Here is a 24,726-nt window from a genome sequence, read left to right as displayed (position 1 = left end):
AGACTTGGAGACAGACATACTACCATTCATCTACCAATCATTAACGCTATTTGTATGATTATTTCAGGTTAAACAGTGATTGGAATAAATGGAAAAAAAGGTTTAGTATGTATAAAGCAAGAAAAAGAAATGCTATCTTGGGGCACCTGGGTGGTTCAGTTGGTTAAAAGTGTCTGGCTCTTGATTTCAGCTCTGGTATGATCTCATGGTTCAGTTCATGGGATGGAGCCCCATGTAGGGCTGTGCACTGACAGCATGGTGCCTGCTTGGGATTCTCTCTCTCCCTCTCTCTGCCCCTCCCCTGCTTGTACACTCTCTCTGTCTCAAAATAAATAAACTTTTTTTTTTAAGTTTAAAAACTTGAGAGAATCCCAAGTAGGCTCTGTGTACTATTAGCAAAAAGCCCAATGTGGGGTTCGAGCCCATGAACCATGCATGAGATCATGATCCAAGTCAAAATCAAGAGTCAGACACTCAACCAACTGAGCCAGAGGTGCCCCTAAATATACCAAAAAAGATGCCATCTCAAAAAAAGTAAAATTAAAATGTTACATTGGCATGATTACAAATTTTTGTAATGGCATTTCTTTTGTAATAACATTTCTACAACAGCATAAAGGAACTTTGCCCTAAGCTGTCTGCAATTAGAATGTTATCATTAAAATAATTTCCAAAAGGAAACCAAATTTCTTTGGTCTATAGGAGCCAAAGAAAAAAATTAATCTGATGCTTAATTGTAGTGAGCAAGTAGTTTGCTGTTGATAGGATGTAGAAAGCCAGTGAGGTTAATCCTAGGGTTTTCCAATAAGTGTACCTTGGATTGTGCTTGAAGCTCAATAGATTGTTATTTTGTTTGCCTCTTAGGTGGATTTTTTGTTTCTGAAAGTGAAAAGCAGATGTGGGAAAATGCTATTTGACTACAGTGCACACAAGGGAATAAAAGGAAATACTCGTCAAGGGGCTTTGCTTTATTCCCTGCTTCTATACTTACATGGCCAAGAATACCATCAGACACTTTCCTTATAGAAAACCACCATTACAAGGTTAGGGCAATCATTTACTGAATAGGATTATTCATCTTATTTTTAACAAAGCATTTTTAGTGAGACATTGCCTCAGAGAACCATTTTAACTTTATTATTTTTTTAAGTTTATTTATTTTGAGCAAGAGCGCATGCGAGAGAGGGAGGGGCAGAGACAAATGGAGAGGGAGAGAATCCCAAACAGGCTCTGAGCTGACAGTCCAGAGCCTGATGTGGGGCTTGATCTCACTAACTGTGAGATTATGACCGGAGTCAAAATCAAGAATCTGACATTCAACCAACTGAGCCACCCAGGGACTCCAACAAAGAATTTTAAATCACTTTGTACGGGTATTTAAAATAATATAATTTTTATTGTTGCTTTAAAAATTTGGCTATGCCCTTTAAAATGGAATAAACCCATACCCAAGAAAAGAATTCAAGGTTGTCTTTCTAATGAACTTAATTATTTGTTTTCTGTCATCAAAAAAATGTAATTCCATATTTGTATATTGAAAATTGTATTATCAGTTGACTGAAAAATAAATTCAAACTATTTAAATATATGTATCCTTCTGATGATGGGTTAGAACAGATATAGAGAAATTACGAAAGGTCTAAATTAACATTTTATAAGACTGGGTGTGTAACAGTACAGTCAGCAAGTGGTACTTTCCAAAGAGCATTAAGACATATTAAATATTCATTAGGCTGCTAAGGCTGCCTATTTGTGAAAGGCTCATTCATTTCTTGGAATAACCAGAGACGGCCTTTCCAAGTTTGGGAAAGATGTTTAATTCATTCAAAACCAACTTACCTGACAGAAAACCCCCTAAAGAGAGCTTTTAGAATTGAAGATGTTGAATTATCTCTCACTTGAGCTAAGCAAAACAAAACAATCAATCTATTATAAGGTACTTCTAGATTCAGTCTTTGAGTTAATCTCTGACTACATCCCCTTTTTCCTTTATCTTTAAAATTTTCCTAATGATTTTGGCCTCAAATCTCTACAATTTTCTCATTCAAAAAACATTTTTTGAGCATTTATATGGTAGTGAGTTGCTAAAGGTTGAGGATGCTGAGTAGAATAAAATCTATCTGGTCTTAGTCTCAAAGAATTCACAATATGGTGGTGGGAATAGAGACATAAATTATAATTCAGTGTAATAAATCCCTCAAAGTTAAAGTGGCATGGAAGCAAGAGGTTGCCTAAAGGAGTCATGAAATGGAAAACAGGGGACACTTAAGCTAGATTTTGAAGGATAAATTTGTTGGGTGAAATATGGAAAGGGGAATAGAGGGTCTTTTACCTCCATTTTCTTGCTTCTCCCTCCCCCAACTTCCCTTAAAAATCACCATCTCTACCAAGTGGGAGTATTTCTATTCCCACTTCCATATTTCAAGTCCTCATAACCCCTTATGAAGTATCTTGTCTGTTTCTAATCCATGCACACTATAGATTCATCTTCCAAAACGGCTGATTCCATTTCTGAAAATCTTTCAGCTGTCTACTAACTCGTGAATTCTATAAAGTCCCGAATCTTCCAATCAAAGTCCTCCACAATATGGCCATGGACTTTCCCAGACTTTTCTTCCACCACTATTCTACCCATGGTGGCCATCTTTTTAAAATTACTGTTTACTTATCCATTGTTTTCCAAACATATCCTACACTTTCACACTTGCATACTTGGATCTATTTCTTTGACCCAGCAGTGCTGTTCATTATAACTTTCTGCAATGATGTTACTAGTGAGCACCTGGAATGTGGCTAGTACAACCAAGGAAATTAATTTTTTATTTTATTTAGTTTTGTTTTTGAATTAAATAGCCACATGTGCTCATAACACCCATATTGGATAGCACAGGTCTACAATGTTCATTCTACCCATAAAAATCTTAACTATCCTTTAAGGCATTTTACTTTATTATCTAAAAATCTTTTTTTCATTTTTATTTATTTGAGGGGGAGAGAGAGAGAGAGAGAGAGAGAGCGCACACAAGCAGGGGAGAGGTGCAGAGGAAGAGAGAGAAAGAAAATCCCAAGCAGGCTCCATATTCAGCCCAGAGCCTGAGGCAGTGCTCGATCCCACGATCTGAGACAAAATCAAGAGTCGGATGGTCAACTGACTGAGACACCCAGGCACCCCAAGGCAATTTTAAATATCACTTCATAATAAAGCGTTTCTTCATTCCATCATTCAGAGATAGCTCCCCTTCTTATACTTATTTACTTACTATATTCTGATTTGTATTATATTTTTGGGTATCTCACTCTTCCCTCTGCTTCCAAATGTTTCTCTCCCCTACCCAACAGTACGTAGCTTTTTGAGAATAAGATTGATTTGTGGGCCTCCTATAATTCCTGGCAGAGTCTTAACATAAAAGGTACTCAATAATGAAGAGATTTTGAAAGAATAATATATAAATTAAGTTCCCACTTTGAACACAGAGACTTAGGTTTATTCTACTTAGTTCATGTTAGAATAGATGATCCTATGATTTAACAGTCTTAGGTGGATCACTGAACTAGCCACTGTTTTAGATAAGCATTATACTAATGAAGTCATCAAAAAATAACTTAAATATTTAGCATGAGTATCCATAAAACATTCTGATAATAACCTTAATCCATTTGTTACCTTACTTCCATGAACAGATGGTACATAAACCACAAGATGAGACAAAGAAGGATAGTCTTGAAGTCTTAATGTCAGAGACTAAAAAAAAAAAAAAACAAAAAAACCCCACAATATAAACAGCTGATTTCTGATGGTACACAGAGCTTAAAGCATGTTAAAAGATAAATTACAAACACTAATTTCTTATTATTTTGTTATTAAAGAAACTGATTTCAAACTTCACATTTAGGACTTTGTAAAATTCCCATATTTACATTTTCAGGTTAATAATCCTGCTGAAGTCAAATTCCTGATAATTTTGTAAGTACAGACTACCAAAAATATTCCTTGAACTATATCCCTTCTTGTAAAACAAATGACACTTAATACTAAATTTAGTGGTTTTACATAATTATTTCCAGATATGGTATCTTTTATAACTTGTCCATTTGTTTTTTTATAACCATGATTTCTACATTTATTTTGGTGGTATATGACAAAGAGCATTCAATGAATGAATAAATGAATACTAAAAATAATGGAAGAGTTGCAACTTAACCTCAAATGATTCTGATCTAGCCCAAGCAGTAAAGACTTGCCATCTAATGATGTATATAAACATCACCTCCTGGAAATTATTCAGCAAATGACATGAAGACACAATACGACTAATAATGTACCTTATCAAATGAACATCTCTATTTTCAAAATTAAGACCAGATCCTTTAGTCCATATTTTGAGGAATGATTAGATAGGAGACTGGTCGATTTAATGAAAAACGAAGCCACCATATACAGGGATTTTTTTTTTTTTAAGTTTATTTATTTTGAGAGAGACCACGAGCAGGAGAGGAGCAGAGAGAAAAGAAGAGAGAATCCCAAGCAGGCTCCACGCTGTCAGTGCAGCGATCACTGGGGAGCTCAATCCTATGAACCATGAGATCATGAGCAAAAATCAAGAGTTGGACGCTTGATCGACTGAGCCACCCAGGTGCCCCCAAATATAGTTTTTAAATCCAGTTTTTTTTTCCTGGAAGTAGGAGTGGGGATGGAAGTAGTTATATGTGGTAACAATTTGTATGCATTAAGAAATTTCTGCAGACAGTTAACTTTCTCCAGTGTTTTTCAGAAGCACATATGTGGGCAAGTAGAACAAAGGTGCTGAAGCTACAGAACTGTTAACAAGTGGCCCTCTAATAACCTGACCAGATTCACCTGTGAGTGTTTTTAAACTCCTAGGCTTCACCTCTACTTGGCAGTCTCAACAAGACTTAATACATTCTACTGCAAATGAAAAGGCCTTAAAGAGGTCTCAAAAATCACAGTGACAGGCAATTGAGACTACCCAGACAAATGGTAGATTAATTATAAAAGAATAATTAGAAAGAACCATGGTTACTTTGTGTAGTTATCCAATAGCTTTTGTTATTTATTTGCAAGAATAATTTTTTCTCAAGAATTATTTTTAGGATCAGAATACTCTGAAAAGGTAACAGTGCCAAAAAATTTCCTTATAAAATTCTCATATAGTTATAATGTTAGTAGGTATGAACAATATAATAATTCATGCAATTGTTATATTGACAAATAAGATTAATATGAAGTTTGGAAATTTTTCAGTGTTTTAAGGGGTTTTAAAATGCCCTTAATGCTGGGACAATACACACTGGAAATCAAACACCAAGTTTTGGGGAGCCTGGGCAGCTTAGTCAGTGAAGTGTCTGATTCCTTATCTCAGCTCAGGTCTTGATCTCAGGGTCATGAGTTCAAGTCCCACGTTGGGCTCCAGGTTTTGATGTCAGAAACCCTCTAAGTTCTGCTGCTGTTTGCAGAGCAAGGCTATGATGCTAAAGTATGATTAAGGCAAAATGGTGACAAGATAGTTTTCTCATATAAGGTAGGTATCTTTAGAAAGTTAATTTTTGTGTTTGTTTTCAACAATAAATCCATTTTGGCTTACCAAATTCTTGGCCTGCTGTGTTGTGTTTTGAAGAAACTTCTTCATTGTACCCATGGAAGAAAAATTCCATGGGATTGGCATTTAAAAACTGAATTTACAAGTGCTATGCTGGACTCTTCTATTTATTACAGTTCAGTCAGCAGCAATGCTAAAAGTGGTATGATTCTATGAACCTAACATTGCTTTCATTGAGATGATATAAATAAAATCCACAAAATCTTATTAATCTTTTCCCTTCAACTTGATGACAAAATAATTTTGTGTTCTTTTTACAAATGGCTAACACATATATAATTTTGATTTTCATGAAAATGGAAAAATTTATGTTTAATAATTATAATCCTCTTCAGATGAGGACACCAAAGATTGAAGAATATTATAATCCTTGTTTTCTAAACTTCCTTCTTCCATTTTCTCCCTTCTAAATTTCAGTAGGCTTTTAACATTGTCTGACAACCTCTTTCAGCATTCACTATAAAAAGCAGCTGGAATAGCTTGTTCTCCTGCTGTTCAGCCAGCTATTTCTTACATTTAGAAGAAACACATAGGGGTCCAGAACTAGATGAATACATTGTTTAATCTTTGAGATCAAACATATATTATAAGGATTTTATTATTTAAAAACTAACTTTTTAAAAATAGGAGCAAAGTAATATCCTATCAGGGTTTTCTTTTTTTTTAAGTTTACTTAGAGAGAGAGCCATGAGTGGGGCAGGCGTGGAGAGAGAGAATCCCAAGCAGGCTCTGCAGTGACAGTGGGCTTGAAGTCATGAACTGTGAAATCATGACCTGAGCCAAAAATCAAGAGTCAGACGCTTAACTGAGTTACCCAGGTGCTCCTCTATCAGATTTTAATCATTTATTTCCTCCGAACTCTTAAATAACAGATTGGTTAGGATATCCAAATTGGAAATTCAAGGAAAGATTTATGAATGATTATGAGTTATACCCTAATACTTTTGTTTGTTTTGCTCCTGCCTACATTAAAGTAGAATCCGTGAGAGACATTAAAAATGTTCATGTGAATGTAATCACTTTCCTATAATACTTGTCTCTTAAATACAAAGCCACATGACTGAATATGCACAAAGTAAGGATGACCAAGGTGACAGAAAAAATTGCAACCATTTCAAAGTCAAGTGTGAAGTAACTAGCAATTATTCATTCTGTCATTCCTCTCTGTTAGTAAAGTTGACTATACATAAAAATATAAACATTCATGAACACAAATTAACTAACTAAACTGGAGTGGGAGATAACTGGGACCAACCAGATGGCTTCACTTTCTTTTTTAAAATTTATTTATTATTTTTTAAAATTTATTGATTTATTTTGAGAGAGAGAGAGAGAGAGAAAGAGAGAGAGAGCAGAGGAGGGGCAGAGAGGGAAGAAGAGAAATTCCAAGCAGCCTCCACACCATCACCCCAGAGCCTGTTGTCAGGCTTGAACTCAAGAACCATGAGACCATGATGTGAGCTGAAATCAAGAATCAGAAGCCTAACCAAATGAGCCACCCAGGTGCCCCAGATGGCTTCACTTTCAAGTTTATGAGGCTAGGATTCATTATGAAAATACATTAAAAAAAATTTTTTTTTGATGTTTATTTTTGACAGAAAGCTCAAGGAGGGGAGGGACAGAGAGAGAGGGAAACACAGAATCCAAAGCAGGCTCTAGGTTCTGAGCTGTCAGCACAGGGCCTGACGTGGGGTTGGGACCCAAGAACTGTGAGATCATGACCTGAGCCAAAGTCAGAAGCTTAACAGACTGAGCCACCCAGGCACCCCTGAAAATACATTTTTAAAGTATAAATTTACTTGAAGACTAAAAATTACCAATCCTCATATAATATTATGGGTTATAATAAATACAATTTGGAAATTACAATGGATATTTTCATCAAATTTTAGAACTGTTTTATTTTCCCAACAATATTAACCTTTTGTAAAAAGACTTGCTGACCTGTCAGAGTTAAGGAAATCACTAACAATTAAATAAATCCCATGGAGTACTAGATAAAGTAGAGTTATCCAAGTGCTTGACCACAAAGTGATGTTGAAGTTGATGTGGAAAATTACTTTGCACCTCTTTAAGATGCTCACTTCCCTACTGTTAAGTCCTCTCCAAAACTCAAACTACTACTCAGCTTCTATTTTAAGATAGACCATTCCAAACATACTCTCAAATTCAATTTTAAAAATTTATCTAGCTCTTGGTATGATGTTATAATATACAAATTTAATTTTATTAATTTTTTTTTATTATTTATTTTTGAGGGGGAGAGACAGAGAGAGAGAGAGAGAGAGACAGAGTGCAAGTGGGGGAGGGGCAGACACAGAATCTGAAGCAGGCTCCAGGCTCTGAGCTGTCAGCACAGAGCCAGGCGAGGGGCTAAAACCCACAAACCGTGAGATCATGACCTAAGCCGAAGTCAGATGCTTAACCCAGACGCTTAACTGACTGAGCAACCCAGGCATCCCTAAATTTTATTTAGAAAAGTGTTAACTTACAGTTTTTACCTCTGAAAGTAAAAAAAAAAAAAAAAAATTCATGTTATTCTCCATTAAATATATTACCAGAGAAAATATTTCTAAAATTTATGTTAGCAAATCTCAAGTTTACTTAATACTTAGATGAATTCATAGAAGACCATACTCTAAAATGCCTATAGATGCAAGTCTTTTTAGTATTTTTTTCCACTGGATATTAAAATTCTAAAGCCATAATTTACCTTAATTGTTGGCAGCAGTTCAGCTTTCCATGATAAATCAATCCCTTGCCGGCTTTGAAATGAATATGAAAATATAATTAAAGAACAAATATATTAAAATACTATAATTTATAAATAAGCTTCAGAGGAAAAAGAAACCAGCTACAGACCTATCAGTGAAAGTTCTAACGAAGTTAAGTCCAGTAAATCTAATCCAATATACTCTTATCTATAAAGACTTTAGGATACAAAAAAAAATGTTTTTCCTAGCAACTAACTATTTCAATGTTTGCAAATATTATTGGTGTTAATTTCCTTTCTTTTTCATTTTAAAATCAATACTACAATTTAGTATAGCAGCCAAATGAGTTTAATAATGTATGAAGCTATTCTAAAAAGTGCGGTATGATTTGTATTATTTATATTGAGAAAAATGAACAATCAAGGTTCAAAAGACTTACCACATAGAAGTGCTGTTTATGCAGCCAAATATCCAACTATTTGTATCCTGTTGATTAATAACACAAAGCACATAAAATATTATAGAAAATAATTATATAAAATAGTCAGCTTTAACATTTTACTGTTATGTTATAGGGTTAGTAGGCACAATGGAAACATAAAATAGCAACTTGTTATTGAGAAACATTTCCAAGCAGTTGTCAAAAGTCATATAGGTCAAGGGTAGGCAAAGACGTCTGATGTCAACATAGGTAAGCAAATAACCTAGAACAGCAGTAAGAGAAAGAGTGACCTCTGAACAGCATATTGCCTAAGTAATTCTAATTTTTGAACCAACACTTCCAGAGTTCAGAAACGTCCATACTTTAATTAGGTAATTACATAGTAAGTAACCTACATTTTAAGTAAAAACAGAAGAATGATCACCTAGAGGTGGACTTTTTTTTTTTTTAATTTTTTTTAATGTTTATTTATTTTTGAGAGAGACAGTGACAGAATGCAAGTGGGATAGGGACAGAGAGAGAGGGAGACAGAATCTGAAGCAGGCTCCAGGCTCTGAGCTGTCAGCACAGAGCCCAACACGGGGCTTGAACTCACAAGCTGTGAGATCATGATCTGAGCCAAAGTCAGACGCTCAACCGACTGAGCCACCCAGGCGCCCCCAAGGTGGACTTTTATAAAAATAGAAAAAAAAAAAAAAATCCAGAGCCAAGTAATTAAAAATAGCAATTATTCTAAGTATAGCAAGTTAGTTTATTGTTGGGTACTTATTTGATTATCATGCAAAACTTCTATGTAATTGAGAATGTGTTTGGGTTGAAGCACAACTGCAAGGGCTCAAAACAAAAGCTAGTTATTACTTTATCCGGGTAGCAGGGGAATGCTGCAGAGATGGTAGTGATAGTTTAACAATATTACGTTATTTATCTTCAGTAGTTTAAAAGCAGTAGGACTAAAAGACCAAAGGAAGTAGTAAGAGCAATGTTCCAAGATGTGATGATCCAACTACTGAAATCCTACACCAAGGTGTAAGAGGATAAAAAACACTGCTCAGATAGCTACATAAAATTTGCTTTAGTAAACAGAGAGGACAATGAAAAAGAAATTAATCCCTTCATTCAACCAGTATTTACAAAGTCCATTCTAGAACCATGGAATCATGCTAAGCCTCTAAGGAAAATGATAAATGAGACAGACACCATCTCTGCCCTCATGGGGCTTAAATACAATTTCAAGACATTTTCCAAGAATACAGAAAAGAAAGCTGAAAGGAAACAAAAAACAATGTGGTATTTGTCTGTTCTCCACTGCAGGCAAAATACTTACCGAACTTCTGTATCAGGTGCCTGTGTTTCCCAGAATAACGTAATATTAAAAAGGCAAAAAAAAAAAAAAAAAAAAAATCTGCATAGCTTAGACAAGAAAAGTCCAGCAAGCTCTAAAGATCCAACCCACTTTTGTAATGGGTTTTTGCAGGGAGCCTATCCTAAGATAACCCTTAATATGAAAGCTGCTAATATTCCACACTATTTACACTTCAGTGTATAGTGAATTCTGACTTATTTATTAACAAATTGAAAAAGTATTATTCAAGCGCATCCTAAAACACCATGTTGATATAATCTATAAGGTGTCAAAAGAACAATTTCAGGTCATCTAGTAAGCATCCCTAACTCAACTAATTATAAAAATTATATTAAAAATCTTAGAAAAAGTCACTCAAAAAATGCCAACTAATTCCTAAGGTATACAGAAAATGCTACTTGATCATAAAATTTATAGATCTAAAAAGAAATACATCTACAGTAAAAAACAATGCTCTCAATGGCTGCTAAAACTGTTAGGTAAAAAATTGATTCGGAACTTTATAAAAGATATATCATGCTGATACCACCCTAGTCCACTGATAAGTCTTTAGGTCACTAAAGTGGGACAACCAGATATTATAGATCTTCTAATAAGTACACAGTTCTACTTATAAAACATTCTTGCCACAAAAAATGATAATTAATCAAAAATCAAAGTTCTCACACAGAGCCTGCTTTGGATCCTCTGTCTCTCTCTCTCAAAAATAAATACACATTGAAAAAAAAATGATACCATAAGAATACAGTCAGCTAGGGTACCTGGGTGGCTTAGTTGGTTGAGTGTCAGACTCCTGATTTCAGCTCATGATCTCATGGTTCTGGAGACTGAGCCCTTGAGTTGGGGGGGGGGGGGGTGGAGTCTCTCTCTTTCCCTCTCTCTCTGCCCCACCCCCACTTGGCTCTCTCAAAATAAATAAATAAACTTTAAAAAAAAAGAATACAATCAGCTAAACCCAGAATATGGGAATTCTGTAGAACATATAACCCACTTTCTTAAATAAATGGGGGGGGGGGGGAGTAAAGAGGAGCTGTTATAAAAGAGACTTAGGATCCATGAATCAAATGCAACATGTGTACTTTTTAGATTCTGATTCAAATAAACCGATGTAGAATTAATTGAATGAGAAGAAAATTCAACATGGACTGGGTATCACATGATATTAAGGCATTAATAATTAATTTTATTGGATGAAAATGGTATTATAGTAACATGCACAATTCTTATCTGTTAGAAAAACATATTGAAGTATTTAACGATGAAATGATAAAATGCCTAGAATTTGCTTTAAACATGGTTCAGTCAAAAAAAAAAGTGAGGAAAGTATAAACAAGAATGGCAGTGTTGTTAAAGCTATGTGATGATTATGTGAGATTTCATTATCATATTCTACTTTTATATGATTGAAAGAAAACTTCTATAATACAAATTGAAAATATTTTAAAAATTCACTACTATCCTAATTAATACCCATGGACCTTAATTACAGAAAAGAAATCCTCCAATAAGTCAAATGGATAATTTGAACTTTGGCAAGGATTTTTCTCAATGTAATACTAACACTGTAATTTGGAATTTAAGTATTAAGTGAGTTTGGATATTTTAAGACAGCAGTCTAAGGGCTAGATTCTCCTAAGATAAACTGCCCATACAGATTTTAGGCTAAGAGATGCTAGTCTCTGTGAGAGACACTAAACTCTGGTCATCCCACTAAAATTAGTTTTCATTAGCATCTAGCCCATAATGCTTGCCTATAATCTTTTCTAAAGATTTTACAAAATATCAAATGGCAGTATTTACCAAGAAAGTGACACATGAGATTCTAGTTCCAAATAATACAAACAATCCAACAAAAGGGAGAAGAGGAAATAAATTATGAAAAATGCATAGACAAAGTGAAGAATCCTGGGAAATGGGAAAAAAAAAACTTTTTTCAAAAAAAGAGGGAAAAGAACCCAAATTGGGAAACAAGTTCCCGAAAGTATGCTGATAATTACTTAAATATTCCTAATATAACAAAGGCATGCTATAGCATTTAACATATTTTTTATAATGTCTAACATAGTAGGTACTCATTAAAAATAAGAAAAATAATCATTTTGTTAACTCTTTGTCTAGGTAACACTGTAACAAAGTTATTATTTTAGAAAATGTTTGGTATAAAAAAACCCTGCAATTTTAGTGTGGTAGCCAATGGAAAAACAGTATTTACTTCATACAGAACAGCTTTGCTTAAATATATCTGTGAATTTTAAAATTAAAGGAGATTGGGGGGCTGGGAGGGAGGGGAGGGTGGGTGATGGGTATTGAGGAGGGCACCTTTTGGGATGAGCACTGGGTGTTGTATGGAAACCATTTTGACAATAAATTTCATATATTAAAAAAATAAAATAAAATAAAATATAATATTTTATTCAATTCAAAAAAAAAAAATTAAAGGAGATTGAACTGAATTCCTTCATCCTAAATACAGTGAAAGTAAGGCAGAAAAACAATGTGAAAGACCTGAACTAGAACCAAGAGTATAATTTCGTAGTAAATTATCAGTGAAAGGAACAATGATTAATATTTTTTAATCAAAACTCCGTTCCAGACAAATATTTTTCAACTTATTAGAGTTGATTAATAGCTCATAGCTAGAGGATATCTATTAGATATTAGTCAAATCTTTAAAAACCTAACTTTTTAAATTTACATAAGATGTGCCAATCATCTTACCAGCATGGTGCTCTGACAATATACATGAGTGTAGATTTTTCTATGATTTGCAAGAGGAAATGTAAAATATATCTTATCAGATTCCTAAAAAACAAAAAAGGGAAAACATAATAAAACTATTAAGAGAGTAGATAAATTCATCATTCAAATATCCAGATAAAGCAATGAGTAATTATTCTAGTTTTATCATTCTTGGTATTGTTAAGAACCAATATTCTAGGAGTGGGAAGATGTAAGACAGATATAAGACAGGGGTATCAAGTACCCTGTAGTCCCGAATTTTTCCTGGAAATATTGTTTGGGTTGAGGTTTTGGCCTTATGATCAAGATAAAATACATTTCTTAACTCTGTCCACTGAAAAGGCCTAGAAATGCTAACCCACTAGCCATAAACATCTCTAGTGCCCAAATTATGGTTTTTAGACACCAAATAATATTAAGAGCTCCTTAGAGAAAAAGCTGATTCAAAGTACGCGGCAGGAAATGTGCAAAATGAGCTCAAATATCTTCTCATACTAGATAGGGAATAAACTATCAAAGACAACTAAAGAAAAGCTTTACCAAAAAGATTCAGAAGCCTAACTTGAAATGCCTTCCACTGGTCAAAGACAGAACTACTTTAATAGTTTAGATGGAAGTGCAAACATGTTTGAAGTATGAGTTCATAATAATACTAGAAGAAAAAGTCCCCCAAACCATTTACGATTACTGATGGAGGAGGCTTGTGAGCCAACTAGCTATTCTGAAAACCAGTAAATATAACCCAAAGATACAGGCAATTTTAATTTTTTCCTTTTGTGATTATGTTCCACTTCTGATAAATTTAGATGAGAAATTTCCCAATACAGTGCTCCACTTAATAAAGAAAAAATAATCAAATTAGAGTGCCACCATTTTTGCATCCGCCTAAATGAATTAATGACTCTAGGCATTCTTCATCAATAGCTGCTAACATCACAAAAAAAGAGTAGCCAAAACAAAAGCTGACTCTGATCAAGCAATTGAATCTGATCCACAAACTAAGTCACCAGAAGAGTAGACAAAGGAATATATAAATGGCATGCAATGAGGAATATAAGGGAATGCATATAGGGGAATGCAATCAGCAAAATCAAGACTGTGAAACTCCAGAGGACGAATGACTTGTTTTTTCAACAAATAAGCTGCAAGGAAAGAATGGGGTAGAGGAAGTATGAGAGATTAAAAGAGGAATAAGAGACATATCAACAAATGACAATAAGTGGACACTTGTACTCTCATTTAAACAAACTGAGAAAAAATTTGACAATTATGATAAAAGTGGATAACTGTGGATATGGATAGTGGATAACACTAACTAGATATTAAGGAATTTTCATTAAATTGTTTTAATGTGGGAAAATGATATATAGTTATCTTTTTAAAAGAGTCTTTAACTTTTAAAGATAAATAGTAAAATGTTTTTGAGAAAAAGTAAAAAAAATCCATTGATGGTATACTTACATTATAAGCCACATAGGTCCATTTGGACACTTTTACTGGAACCCACATAGATGTCCCTAAGGTAAAGGAAATTAATTTTGAAACATTAAACAATTTCTTTTACTGAATGCTCATGAAATATACTTCTTTTTTTGAACTACTTCTCAATTACAGCAGGATTTGAAAAACAGGGTTTCCTGAACAATGGCTATTTTAAAATAAAAAATCCAGTAAGATGTTATCTATATGCTCATTAGTAACTAGCATTCACATCAAGGAAAGCATCTTAAATTTATCTGGTGTCTTTAACTCTAAGAAAGTATCAATAAAAAGGAAATAAATTATTTCATTTTCCAAACTGAGTATGACAGGTAATATGTTAACAGCAAAAGATACGCTGTTACACTAAAAGAAGACTGAAAAATGACTGATACTGAAAACCTAAGTAAAGATTAATTATTTTATGGGACTGTCAGGAGAATAGAGACATTTAACTCTATCTTTAAGTTTTTTCTACTTGTCATGTTATTTTGAGGACAAAATTTTTATCAGCCACATCTTATAAACTGTTTTTCTACTCTTCCCTTCCTTAACCAAGAACCTCATCAGAAACTATCACAGAAAAATTAATAAGATATAACAGAATTACAGTACCTGAAATACCAAAGTTTCAAAGACTTTGTCTGCTAATAATAAATTTACCTAAAAATAATAATCAAAACTTGATTTAAAATAAAAACATGTTATTACCACCAACCTGTTAAGTCAGAAATTATTGCTGGATTTTCCTCAAAGTGTTTTGCTGGATGTCTTATAAAGTGGTGATTCAAAACTGACAATTTCTTCTTGGGATTTTGAGTTATCTAGAAAGAAGGATACATTCTGCATCTTTTTGTATCCATTGTGATAGTTCGATAAAACTTTGCTTCAAATAATAACAATAAGAACCAAGAGTTATTTACTCTGGGTCAGGCATGTTCTAAGTACTTAATATGTTATTAACTCATTTAAGCATCGCAAGAGCTCTAGGAGATAATAACCTTTACATTTGCATTTTTACAAAGAAACCAAAAGCAGGCAGAAATTAAGGAACTTGCCCAAGGTCACATTCCTATTCAGAGTCTGGGTCAGGATTCAAACCCAGGCAGTCTGGCTCCAGAACCCATGACATTAATCATTACGCAACAGTACCTCTTAAGTAACAGTTAAGAATAAAATATACAAAGGTGTATAGAGTCAGATGAGAACTTAAGAGATCCACCCTACTAGTGATTCCAACACACTGATTCCAAACTCAGGCCAGTGCCAATCCCACAACAAATAATTCACTGGTCATTAGAGAAAATATGAATTGCCAACTGCACTTCCTTAGAAACTACTTTCCTCTACTTTGTCCTACTTACTTTCATTGTGTCTAAATGTCCTTTCTTTCATGAAATGAAAATGAGAGAAAATAGGATTTTTTTTATTGCCTGTTTTAAAATACCATAGCACAGTAAATATCTACAACTTTATACCAGTTTCTCCCTTAAAGAAAAAAAAAGTACTGGGTATAAAATCCATTTAGAATCTACCACTATTTAATTCTCTAATTTAAGCACTGAGGCTCTGACAGGTAAGCGATTTTCTCAGTAACATAGTGAGAGGATGAAAAAGAAACGACAGTGAGGACCCATGTCTAGTAAATCTTTTCAATCCCTTAGGAAGTCACCTTTTGCTTGAACATTTATTTCTAACTTGCTCTTGTGGAAGCTAGTACAACCCGATTTCAACAATTCTTATGGAGAATGGTCTGCCAAATCTGACTCCTTGTTACTTTGCTATATGAAGTTAGAGGCCAGCCCTTCAAGAAACTGAAGACCAATAAAACATTTTACAGATTAAACAATTTCAAAAAAAAAAAAAAAACACATCAACTATTTTTCACAGAATTATTTCAAACCCTCACCACCCTGACTGCCTTCCCTGGATAAACTCAAGTTTGTTAATGTCCTCCTTATGATACAATATATAAAATAGAATATAGTTCTTCAGATATCATATAACTACAATAGAGGACACTGAAATTTTATCTTCATTGATGCAAACTCAAGACTTTAATCAACTCAATCTAATATAAAACTAATTCTGACTTTTTTTTTTTTTTTTAAGCAGCCACATCTGTTTGCAAACATTAAAAGTAATAGGTCTTTTTGCCAAAAATTTTAGTTAAGACAGGACTCTCCCATCCTTACTCACTCTGGGGAATCCATCCATTCATAAGTTTTTAGCTATGTCTTTTATTTTTTTTAATTTTTTTAATGTTTATTTATTTTTGAGAGAGAGACAGAAAGAGACAGGGCGTGAGCCGAGGAGGGGCAGAGACAGAGGGAGACACAGAATACAAAGCAAGCTCCAGGCTCTGAGCTGTCAGCACAGAGCCCAACATGGGGCTCGAACTCCCAGACTGTGAGATCATGGCTTGAGCTAAATTAGGATGCTTAACCGACTGAGCCACCCAAGCGCACCTGAGCTAGGTCTTTTATGATAACCATCAGAAATTATTCTCTAATTCTGATTTCTTCGTACCACATGTTTGGAACTAAAGAAAGGTAGCAATCATATCCTAACTTTTTAATTGTCTAATATTAAGTCCAGTCTATTATATATAGTGAGTTTGTGAAATAGAACTCAGTTTCAAATTTTGATTCTTAGCAATATTAGTTATCAAAAATTTCTCATTTGTCTCTTAAAAATGTGTCTGTAAAATACTTATCTATCCAGAATTATAACATATTACATACTAGTATTAAAATTTTCTCATCTCAGGACTTAATGGAAAACAAGATTTATTAAACTTAGTTTTATGCAGTGTGTCAACTATACTTCAATTAAAAAATAGATCTATGCACAATTTTTAAGGATTAAACCTGTCTATTATTGTCCTTCATGGGCTGAAATGGTTTTTTTCCCTAAGACTACCAAATGTCATTCCAAATACAACCTGGTCTTGCAATTTCAAGGGATTCTATTATTATATCTAGCTGCACTCTCTCAAACAAACTAAAAGACACTGACCATAGTTAAGACTCACAATTAAAACAAGGTTGAAAACTAAAAAATGTTTACATTCCATGACCAATTCAGTGTTAATACTATAAAGCTGATTTACTTTAATAAATATACTAACTTGAATATGGTATTTTGTGGCTTAAAATGTAGTAAAACACAACAATCTGGGTCTCCCTTTTTGGGGGGGGGGTCCCTCTTTTATTGCATTCTTCAGGAGAGAGGTAAGCATCTCATCTACTAGTAGTTCTGCAGCTTTCTGAAGGGTTAAGGAAAAAACACAAACGCTACCCCCCCACTTCCAACAGAGAAAGCAAAAGAGCAAAGTTCTAAACACAATAAGGAAAGCATTACCTAGAGATCTACTGATAAAGAGCCACACATGCTAGTCTCTCAAAGAATTGGAGCCTTCAAGAGAAAGAATCCAAAAATATCTGAGCTGAATACTTTGTCATAATGAAGAAAACTACCTAATACACAAGGAACTTCTTCTCCAAAAGGAGAAGCCACAACCATAGTTCTCAAAACATGTTTCTATAAAACAGTGAAAGACTCCAAGATGACCTGAGGTTAAAAAAAGAGCTGCTTAAGATGAAAAACAGCAGTATGTTCCCAATTCACAGAAAAATATGTAAGTTCATTCCCTGAATTTTGCTGGAATCCTTGGTGCCCACTACTATATATCTGCTGGCAGACAAGAAAGAGATGAAAGAGCAATACTATAAAGGGCACTAGGACTTCCAGGTGTCCTGCTAATTGAACAACTTGGCAAATCACTAGCCTAGAGAGTTTATAAGTGAAATCTCATTACAGAAAAGATTCAACTTCTAGAAGTACATAATTTAAGTTTTGGCCAGAGTGGGTTATTCAGTGAATTCAATGATAGGAATAACTTCTCTTATCAGAAAGGTAATCATAGTGATCAAAGTATTATCAGATACAAATAAAGATATTTCTATTTTGAAACTAATTAGTTATATAACATAAGGCATCTACTTTTATGAAAGTAAAAAAAAATGTATTAAATCCTGCCCTGCTGTTACAAAAGCTTTTACTTTACTGAAGTAATATTTAATTTTAAAAATACATACTTGTTTAGTATCAGCATCAATAAGATCAAAGAATGCTCGAATTGTAGTCAATTGCAATTGCTTACACCTAAAGAATAAAGTTACAAATGAAATGTTCTTTAAAAGTATACTTTTGATACAAACATGCACAATTCTAGTATTTAATGAAATATCTGGGTTTCCTTTACTGCTCTAAACTCTAAAAGTATTTAACAAATCATTATTATTAAGTATATATCTTAAAGTTGAAACATAAAAATAAAGCAAATTAAATCTTCCTGGATGTTTGACAGTGGAACTATCAGGGTCCTTCTGTTTTCCCTGAGTCTCCTTGTCTACCCCAGCTATAGACAATATCTGCCCCATCTTTCTATGCCTAAACTGTTGTGCTTCTTTCAGACACCATAGACTACACAGCCAGAGGAAAGTGAAAAAAGAATCTTTAAGCCAAATCACAGAGAGAGAAGATAACTAGGGTCTACATATTTCTTACTCATAATCTATTTATATAAAGGATAAATCTAACTCCTACTTGGCTTTCCATGTACTATTCTAGAATAGTCAATCCTACATTAATCAAGTTCCTGAGTTTGGTGACTGGCCAAGAGCTCAGTGGTCTTATCGCAAATACCTTTAATTTTGCTGAACTATGACAAACTCGAAAATTTTGATATTTGAGTCTAGCTTGAGACTGATGCTATTGGTTCTTCAAGAAATGATTTTACAGGCTGCCAAAGGAACCTTGGTCATACTGAGACAAAAACCAAGGTTAGAGTTGGTACTTTAGTCAATCTTTCTCCCATATCATTATTTGTGAATAAAGTTCTAATCAATGCACTGAAGAGAAAAAAGGAGCACCACAAATCACCAAAATAAGTTATATTAACTTACCACACAATGGAGAGGTGGTCTGTTGAGACCCAGGTCTTAGGCACTGCTGAACTCTAAAAGGACAGGAAAAAAAAGTCCAACTTAAGAAAAGCACATTTGTTATTCTCCAAAAGGTCTGAAATTCACAGAAGCTAATATTTAGAAACACGTAACATTAGTTTCACTACTTTATGATGCATAAACATATTTAAATGATGCATTATTATAAAAGGTGATCCAAAAATATTAAGGTAGTCCCTGCATAAAATCATTGTCATTACTCCTTAGTCAAGCTTAAATTACCCTTTAAAAATTATTTAAGTATCCACAGATTCCTTACTGAAGTTTAATGTCTAACTCTAACTCTATTACTCTATTAAGAGGCTGTTTATGATTCTTTAATAAATCACAATTATTTTAGTAGTTGTAGTTCTGACTATCCTTTGATAAAGCCTAAGATGTTACTTTTTAATCAGGTGTGCTTAAGAAATACCCAGACCTGGGGAGATTTTTCAAAATTAACATGCCTGACCACAATTCCAAAACTATTAAATCAGACTCTTACAAGTAGGGCCCAAGGTTACTTATTTTGAAAAAAATCCCTAGATTAGGATATGTATTACTAGTTAGAGACAGAATAGCAAAAGGCTCCTAAAAAATATAACTATTTGAAGAAAACTTCCTGACAATGGCACAGTACCCCCTTCAAGAACTAGACTCCTTTTCATACCAGGTAATGACTTCCTTCCCTGTGAATAGCATCTTACATACAATGGGGAAACATTAAGTAAATCTGATTATTATTTTTCACAGTGTCTCTCTGCATTCAAGAAAGGGTTGTTTACTGTTAGCCTGGGTCCCTTAATGGGACTCCTTCAAAAACCATCCACCAACTTAAATACATATTTAGGGCAGTTATAGGAGTAAAATGTAAACTTGTATAGTGTTTAAGTGCTAGTTCTGTGTGAGTGTATATCACAGCATTTCAGCCTACTTTACTAATACAATCGAGGTCTCTAACTTAATTTTTCTAGTTCCAATGGATGTAAATGTCAATTAACTATTCTTGAGATAATCATTAAAAAATTGTTACTTAAGAATTGTTTTTTAAAGTAAACATACATGCAGATATATAAAAGACTATAAACTATTTAGGGGCTAAAATACTAAATAAAATTCTGACAATAACCAGCTTTGAGAAAATTCCATTTAGAGACAAAATATTTTCATCAGAGATACAGAATTACAAGCTCCTCAAACAACAAATTATCAATGCATCAGAAAAGAGGGACACGGACACACACACACACACACACACTTAAAGAAACCAAAGTTCTTTAAAAGATAAGCTGGAGGAAAGGACACCAATAGAGCATCATGCCCCAACCAAGTCTAGGAAATAAGACATCCAATTATATATATATTTGTGTTTTACTAAAGAGTTGATATTTCATGTTTTGAGGACTTCAAGCAAATATCTGCCCAAAATATTCAACACCAAATAACAAGATTCATACTAATAATGAGGTCTGAGAGATTTTCCAATTTAGTTGCAAAGCTATTATATGGTTATATCACAACTCCTCCAGTAATAAGAAAATGGTGGGTAATTGCAGAATGGCTTAATAATTTTTGTTTTATGTGTGGCAAGTATTCAGTAATACTTGTTCAATAAATGAACAGTAACCTAAGGTGGGGCAATAGATGAACTGAGCAAGGGAGTTATGTATGAAGAGAACAACCATGAAACAAAGCACCATCTCTTAAAAAGCAAAAAGAACTCTATGGATTTTTTTAGAAATTAAGTTATATGGGGCACCTAGGTGGCTCAGTCGATTAGGTGTCTGACTCTTGATTTTAGCTCAGATCATGAATTCAAGGTTCATGAGTTTGAGCCCTGCATTGGGCTCTACACTAACAGCACTGAGGCTACTTGGGATTCTCTCTCCCTCTCTCTGCCCCAACCCCGAGTGCATTCTCTCACTCTCTCAAAATAAATAAACTTAAAAAAATTATTTTTTTTTAATTTTTTTTTTTTAACATTTATTTATTTTTGAGACAGAGAGAGACAGAGCATGAATGGAGGAGGGTCAGAGAGAGGGAGACACAGAATGCGAAACAGGCTCCAGGCTCCGAGCTGTCAGCACAGAGCCTGACGCGGGGCTTGAACTCACGGACCGTGAGATCATGACATGAGCCGAAGTCGGCCGCTCAACCGACTGAGCCACCCAGGCGCCCCAAAAAAATTATTTAAAAAAAGAAATTAAGTTATATTTGGAAATGATGTGTAGTATACACATGTATACATACTACATACAATATCTACACACTGTGTAGAGTTAAAAAGTTAAGATGATAACTGAAGACTTCAAGGTAAAAAATATAAGAAATAATATAAATCCTAAAAGAAAACTTGAACTCACTTTACAGAGGCTATGTATCCCAGTTAAAGACCAAATACTTGATGTCCTAGCAGGGGAGAATAATTAGCAAATTAATCAATCAGGGTTCTGTTATACTATCAAAGCTACTTTTTTAATTTTAAAATTGGTAAACCTTAGAGCGCCTGAGTGGCTCAGTCAGTTATGCATCTGACTTCAGCTCAGGTCATGATCTCACAGTTCATGGGTTCAGGCCCCGCATAAGGCTCTGTGCTGACAGCTCAGAGCCTGGATCCTGTTTCAGATTCTGTGTTTCCCTCTCTCTCTGCCCCTCCCCTACTCACACTGTCTCTCTCTCTCAAAAATAAACGTTAAAAAAAATAATAAAAATAATAAAATTGGTAAACCTTTATTCAAGTTCAACACTCGTAAGTATGTGATATGCTTGATATTCGACTTCCATTATAAATAGCACACCACTCAGATGTAACAAGGGGCCCTTGGACTTCAGTACATAAATTCTTATGGTTAAAACTCATCAATGAGTAGATACTTATTTTGAACAAGAAACAATTATTCTTACGAGTCACCTTCATAAATAAGTCATTTTCACAAGCTTTCTAAGGTCCTTTTCACTTTCTGTGGACATAAGCACTATGCCTCTGCCTTCCCAACATATTCATTTTTTCATATTCTGTCTCTCACACACAAACGTGCACACACACACACACACACAGAACTACACCAACTCAGTAGTCATTTTCAAGCAAGTACATATTTTTCCTTTCATACCCCATTGTATCCATCCTGTTACTATTTCAGTAGAATCTTAAAAAAAGATTACCACAACAGATAAGGCACTGGTATGATGGCTTAATTTTGGAAGAAAAGTCAGTCCTGAACGAACTTGGTAATCCCGGAATCCTCCAGCTACAGAAAGTGTGGTTAAATTTATGTGTCTAGCATTTAGAATCCAATAGTTGTTTACAGTCATATAAAAATCTGGTAGGAAATAAAGACACATATTAAAAATTAGTAGTCATTCCCTGCAACAATAAAGTATCTATGATACTAATACTAAACTGAATTTCTGTTTAAGCCATACTGAATTGCCTACAAACAATGTTATTCACATTTCTCATTTTTGAGTAGTCAGTATCTTTATACATGGTCTATTTTCCCATTAAATCAGAGTACAAATACTAAGAGTTACTAAAGGTCTCAGTAAAGAAAAAAGATATTCAAACTTCATTAGTTTTGTCAAGTCCATACACAAACAGGTCTCTACATCCCACAAAGATGCTGCTACACCATAAGCCACACAGTGTAATAAGGAGAAACCCCTAAAATTCTACCAAAGATAAAGTTCACTATGCTAAAAAAATTGTAGATCTTCCTAATCATGGCAGTATGAGAGCTTAGCAGCTCTCTACTGTGGCCAGTTACCACTATACAAAGTACTATTTAAGTGATTAAAATACAATCAGGAAAACAACAATCATTTTAGTCTTGAGACTCGATGCTGCTATGGAAAACTCTAAGGGTTAAGAAGGTTCTACTCAGGGTGCTCCTGGGTGGCTCAGTTGGTTGCGTGTGTGACTCTTAATTTTGGCTCAGGTCATGATCTCACGGTTTGTGAGACTGAAGCTCACATCGGGGTCCGTGCTGACAAGGTGGAGCCTGCTTGGGATTCTCTCTCCCTCTCTCTCTCTCTGCCCCTCCCCTACTCCCTACTTGTGTGTCCTCTTTCCCTCTCCTCTCTCTCAAAATAAATAAATAAACTTAAAACAAAAAAAAAGTAACTCATTTAGTGTAAGTAACAAGTAGCTCAAAGGGAAGAATCTGCAATTTTTCCACTTTATCTATGGAAGATGAAAACAATACAGTGTCAAAGATTTGAGGCCAGGGCAGGGGAGTTCTCCTTTCCTTTCTGATTATCAGAACTTAATGTGTTTTTACCCTGGCATTTGATCCTATTGAGGGCTTCAAACATTTTGGAACAGCAAACTTCTCCCATTAAAGATCTCAGCAATATTTAATTAGAATATGACTAAGCAGACCCATTCCTAACATCTGCAGGTCCTAGGACAAGAGGACCAAGGAACACATGCTATATGTCTATATATGTCTAAATATTTAACAGTAAAAATTCCAGCTAACAAACTGTTAAATCAATTATCTCTGCCTATCTTGACAAATATACATCTTCCAAATAACCTGGAAGACCAAGTTCAAATAACAAGTTCTAGGACATCTCAGAGATGGACACTAGATGATGACAGCATAGGAAGAGCAGATCTCTAACCCATCACTGTACTATCCTGTCTTCCCATCTCAATTTCATCCTGCATTACAAGGATGAAGGATACCCAAGCTCTATTTGTACCTCATGCAGAGCCATCCCTTAGCCCCAACTCAAGTTTATATACCTGCCCTCAGAACAGATCCAGGTAAGAGGCCCACACAGGCCATGGAAAAGCCTGGAGGTGGGGTTACCTGGATCATGGTCCAAAAGTAAAGGCACAGCTGCAAACAGGGAAGCTGCTTGGCCTATATACTCCTCGCCTTGTGGTGAATGGCAGTGCCAGGGCAGGGACCCCTAAAGTGCAGAGCCCAGTGCACAGCTTCCATTCCCCTATTGAAGGGCAGTATTTCCATCAAGTATAAACAGGGAATGCACTTCTGGAGGTCATATGGGTCTCCTAAAAACCTCCTAAAAAATCCGCCACCCCTAGAACTTCTGTTTTTTCATTCTAATTTTGGCTTAATGAAATATGAAATAAATACAGAATAAATAAGAAAGAGGGTTGCTAATTACTGGAAAGGCACCTAACATTAAGAATTACTTTCAGCCTGAACCTTTCAGAGACAGATCATCAGTAGCCTTCCAAAACAGTAAAATTGGACTCTTTTGAAAGCTCTTTCCTCAAAGAGTTTTTTAAGATGTATTCTGAGTAATTCTAACTTAACATACATGGCTCATCAACATAAAATGTAATAAAAAAGTTCTCAATTGTGATGACAAGTATTATGACTAGTCT

The 24,726-nt window shown here is 34.5% G+C and overlaps 1 protein-coding gene across 2 annotated transcripts in view; it reads right to left on the bottom strand.

Annotated features, from left to right (window-relative positions):
* The window catches only part of PGAP1 (post-GPI attachment to proteins inositol deacylase 1), a 94,420-nt gene that overhangs the window by 38,994 nt on the left and 30,700 nt on the right, over positions 1-24,726 (bottom strand). The window contains exons 5-13 of one of the 2 annotated variants that reach the window (XM_060622765.3): positions 22,530-22,687; positions 19,326-19,378; positions 18,456-18,522; positions 15,074-15,179; positions 14,338-14,393; positions 12,856-12,939; positions 8,772-8,818; positions 8,332-8,383; positions 3,665-3,742 (exon numbers count right to left, since the gene is read on the bottom strand). In XM_060622765.3, coding sequence (XP_060478748.1) covers positions 3,665-3,742; positions 8,332-8,383; positions 8,772-8,818; positions 12,856-12,939; positions 14,338-14,393; positions 15,074-15,179; positions 18,456-18,522; positions 19,326-19,378; positions 22,530-22,687 — 701 coding nt within the window. The remainder of the gene's footprint in view (positions 1-3,664; positions 3,743-8,331; positions 8,384-8,771; positions 8,819-12,855; positions 12,940-14,337; positions 14,394-15,073; positions 15,180-18,455; positions 18,523-19,325; positions 19,379-22,529; positions 22,688-24,726) is intronic. The other variant, XM_060622766.3, reaches the window with a different exon arrangement.

This window comes from Panthera onca, chromosome C1, assembly GCF_046562875.1.
Source record: "Panthera onca isolate mPanOnc1 chromosome C1, mPanOnc1 haplotype 2, whole genome shotgun sequence".
NCBI lineage: Eukaryota > Metazoa > Chordata > Mammalia > Carnivora > Felidae > Panthera > Panthera onca.
This window is presented reverse-complemented; position numbering and strand designations above follow the sequence as displayed.